Raw genomic sequence first — 4478 nt, 5'->3', positions numbered from 1 at the left:
GTTCCTGCATTTGGAGGCCAGCCAATCATAATCCAGCTATTTTATTGGCATTTGTGATCCACACCCTCCTTATTCATAGGGCAGCCCTACCATTTCTTCCACACACTTTGCATGGTTACATTGTTTTTTTTGTGATTCGGCATTACTGGTGACATTGGGGAGGACAGCAGGGTGCAGGGGTCTGTAGAGTAAAAGTGGCCCTATGGGGGTAACACTATATTTACCAATTAACCTAAAACTGCCCAATTGGCCCCTTAGCTTGGTGGATCCAGAATACACTCCCTTAATCACATTCATTCTATTTTATTCTTTATCATCCAACAACAATGGAGACTTATGCTTGTCTATAGACTTTTGTTACCCTCAGAACCGCTTCTTTCTCTGTGCAGGTCTATGGGAATGGGAAAGCTGCTTGAAGCAGGTCAAATGCAGGTTCACTGCACTTGCCAATACATTTAAATAAAAAATATAATAAAATTCTTATATTTTAAAATGTCAGGCTTCTTCTTGAGATCCCACAGCACCAACTGCAGTAGGGGCCTAAATGGGAACTTAATATCAGCCCCCGGATTTTGCCCATATTGGCAGACAGGTGTTGAAGGTTCTTTATAGAGCAGATTGGGTCATGTGTTTATATTTATCTCATTCCTTTTTGTTCTTTCAGCAGTCATCTTGGACCACTACAGCGCTGCTTCTAATTGGAGGGTTCCTCTCCGGTATGGTGTGGAGTGAAGCTCTGAGCCTGCGTCTGGTTCGCAGCTGTAGGTGCCACTATGGGCGAACTTGCCAACTAGATGTGCCAGGGAACGAGCCTCCTAGGTGCCAAAGAAGGGGCATCACACTGCCACAGGCAGCGCACATACGTACAGGGGTGAGTGTGGGGGAATCAAAAATAAGGGCATTCCTACAGGTGGTGGCCCCTGGGCTGGGTAGGGGTGAACTGATTTTTCTTAAGCCAGTGTCCACCATGGGGTTGAGGGTTCTTGGAACCAGTTTAGGGTTCCACCACCTGGAACAAGGGCATGACCCAGATTGGCATAACGGATACTATGGGTTAGTGCTGGGTGGGCAAAGATTACATTGGGGTGCTGCTACCCCTTGGGAATTTCACTTGACTTTCTTGTGTCACTAAGACAAGAAGTTCCGTCTGAGGTCCACAATGGCATCTTCCATTACGGGTTAATTTTTCAGCAGAATGTTTGACTTGCCATTTTCTCTCCTCAGATGCAGATCACTCTGGAGTCCCTTGGCTTTGTGTAGGTCACCCCAGAGAGGCTGTAAAGTGGTCCCATCCATACGTTTCCAGCGACCCTGGAGCTTGTCCATTTCTCCTGCTAGTCCCAGTATTTGGAGGCTCACCTGTGTTAGATCAATGAGGCACATCCAGATGGACGCACCACCTAAGGAGGAGGAGGAAGGAGGAGAGAATGAGCAGCCTGCCCATGTCACCCCATCATTTGGAGGTCAGGCTGAAGTTCTGAACGCTGCTCAGGACTGTAGGGTTCTTGTTGAGTACCCAGAAATGGAGCACAAACACCAGAAAGTCTATCATGTATCTATAACATCTGACATGCCGGGGCCTAAAGCCATTTACCGTCAAGCCTTGAAGAGAGGTCCTCCGGACCAGCTTCCGGAGCCTGCAAGGAGCCCAAGGAGGACCATATGGGGGCAGTCAAGAAACGACGGTCTGCCTGGACACGGCCAGTCAGATGGGGACTATCCGAGCAGCTCACTTGTGGATGATGAAGAGGATCAGGACATGTTTGAGGATGGATTGCTTTCAGAAGAGATGCCAATGTGCAGTTCCGCTCAGCATTTCTCTCATAGTGGCTTGCGAGTCATTGAACACAGAGCAGAGGGCTTCCCTTCTAAGGATTTTCCGAATATGAGGGTGACCTCTCCACCTCTCCATAAGGTTGTTGGTAGAAGGGCTGAGTCCCTCTCTCCTCCGCCTTGCACCACTTTGCACAGAAGCAGTCTGAAAGAGAGACAGCTGGGGAACTCTGAAGGACTGTCAATCGCCTCCGAATCCAATGGGACTAGTCTCTCAACTGACCCAAGGACTTCAGAGGCTTCTACCAGCAACCAGCACATACTTGATCTTGATTTGCACAGCATTGCACATACAGAGACTTTGGTGGAAGAGATAGAGGTGGATAGCCCTGGTGGCAGTCATGGGTGTGCCAATGGTAACTCAGTTGGTGAAGAAATCTCCAAGGAGGCTTCTCCAATCATTGTAGAAGATGGAAAACTGGCCACTGCCGATAGTGAGGACCTGAGTTCCATTGAGAGGACTCCTCCTGGGGTCACCCGCCTGGGTATCACTGGAAACAGCAGCGTTGCAGTGAAGAGAAAACTTCTTCCATCCTCTGAGACCGGGGATTCCTGTTCTGACGATGAAGGACCTGGAAAGAGATGGAAGGGAGCTGAGAGCTGCCAGGCCCTCCATGGATCTTGCAGAAGCACCGACTCCAAGGGAGCTCCCTTCTGGAATCATCTTTTGCCATCATCACGCAATGCTCAGAAGGTAAGAGTAGCTTTCTCACATTTTTTGGCCCTGATATAGCTTTTGAAACTTTCATCAAACAGTTAGATTTGATCCATCCCCAATAGTTGGATTAGGTGACTCCGTCTTTCATACTCCACATATACACTTTATAGGTTGGCCCAGCTCTTTAGCCCATGATAAAGGTTCTCTTCCACTAAAGAACTTTACTCAGTAGGGTGGTTTTGGGGTTGGGTTAAACAGCCTTTCATACAGCTCTATAGTCCAGCCCTGATGTAGTCCATCATCAATATTCCTTGTCTCTGCAAAAAATTATTCAATAAGGTGATCTTGTAGTTGGGTCTGGTCCGGTCATACAGTCTTCTATACTCCACATATACAGTTTTTATTTGGCCCAGCCTCCATCTAGCCCATGATGAATGTTCCATGCCAGTACAGAACCTTCCTGAATAAAGTGGTCTTGGGGGATGGATCCATCAGCATAGGTTAGGTTGGGTGGTGGCCGAAGCCCAGTGTCGGCCATGATCAAAGTTCTCTGTAAATGCAGAACACTCAATAAAGTGGTGTATACACATTGAGGGTTGGCCCAGCCCTAGTATAGTCCATTAAGAAAGTTGCATTGATAAGACCTTGCTCAACAAGGTGGTCTTGGGGTTGGTTACATCAGCATAGGTTGAGTTGGGTGACTCGGTCTTCTATACTCCACATATACACTTTTGAGGTTGGTCCAGCCCTAGTGTAGCCCATGATGACCCCTACTCAATAAGATGGTCTTGGGGTTGGGTCTGTAAGTATAGGTTGGTTTTGGTGACTTGGTCTTCCATATTACACGTATACCCTTTTAAGGTTGGCCCAGCCCCTAGTGTAGCCCATGATGTACATCCCCCTGCCAATGCAAAACAATAGGGTGGTCTTGGATTTAGATCCATCAGCATATGTTAGGTCAGGTGACTCGGCCTTCCATACTCCATATACACACTTGATAGGTTGGTCCAGCCTATTAGTCCAAGCCTAGTGTAGTCCATGATGAAAGTTCTCTACCAATGCAAAACCTTACTCAATAAGATGGTCGTGGGATTGGATCCATCAGCGTAAATTAGATGGGTGGCTTGGTCTTCCATATTCCACTTGTACACTCTTTTTAGGTTGGCCCAGCCTTAGTATAGCCCATGATGAAAGACCTTGCTTAATAAAGTGGTCTTGGGGTTGGTTCCATCATCATAGGCTAGGTTATTTGGTCTTCCATACTCCATGTATACACTTCTTTTTAGGTTGGCCAAGATTTTTAGCACAGCCCTAGAGTAACCCATGATGAAAATTCAGAACCTTACTCAATAAAGTGTGAGATTTGGTGATCTTGGATCCATTAGCAGAGGTTGGGTGACTTAGTTTTCCGTACTCCACATTCACACTTTTAGGTTGTCCTAGCTTTTGTGTAACCTATGGTGAAAGTTCCCCACCGTTGGAGAACCTTACTCTTTTGGTGGTCTTGGATCCATTAGCAGAGGTTGGGTGACTTAGTCTTCCATACTTCACATTCACCTTTTTTAGGTTGGTCCAGCTTTAGTGTGTAGCCCAAGGTCCTTAATTAAAATGGCTCTCCAGTCTCCCAGGAAGGTGCAGGTGACATTCCTGTTGCAAACAGAACACAAGGTCATTTAGGTTGTAAAGCTAAACACTGTCAGGGTTCTTACAGACCGATGTTTTTTTGGGAAGTTATTACTTTTCAAAATCTATTTCAACAATTTTTATTTAAAAATACACCAGGCTGGAAGGTTAGCAGACTTTCCAATAGCATGTGTAAAGCTGCGTACACACGTGCAATTTTTGTCGTTGGAAAGATCGTGAAAGATCCTTTCCAACGACAAACATTGCACGTGTGTGTACGCAGCTTTACACATGCTGTTGAAAAGTCTGCTAACCTTCCAGCCTGGTGTATTTTTAAATAAAGAAGGACAAACAAAGGACTACA

General features: G+C 46.3%; 1 protein-coding gene across 2 annotated transcripts in view; it reads left to right on the top strand.

Moving 5' to 3' along the window:
* The window catches only part of ATOSB (atos homolog B), a 28109-nt gene that overhangs the window by 5957 nt on the left and 17674 nt on the right, over positions 1-4478 (top strand). Inside the window, exons 2-3 of one of the 2 annotated variants that reach the window (XM_072413549.1) lie at positions 668-871; positions 1225-2527. In XM_072413549.1, coding sequence (XP_072269650.1) covers positions 795-871; positions 1225-2527 — 1380 coding nt within the window. In that variant the 5' untranslated portion in view covers positions 668-794. Of the gene's footprint in view, positions 1-664; positions 872-1224; positions 2528-4478 lie in introns of both variants that reach the window. The other variant, XM_072413548.1, reaches the window with a different exon arrangement.

The sequence above is a fragment of the Pyxicephalus adspersus genome, chromosome 6 (genome assembly GCF_032062135.1).
Source record: "Pyxicephalus adspersus chromosome 6, UCB_Pads_2.0, whole genome shotgun sequence".
Taxonomy (NCBI): domain Eukaryota; kingdom Metazoa; phylum Chordata; class Amphibia; order Anura; family Pyxicephalidae; genus Pyxicephalus; species Pyxicephalus adspersus.
This window is presented reverse-complemented; position numbering and strand designations above follow the sequence as displayed.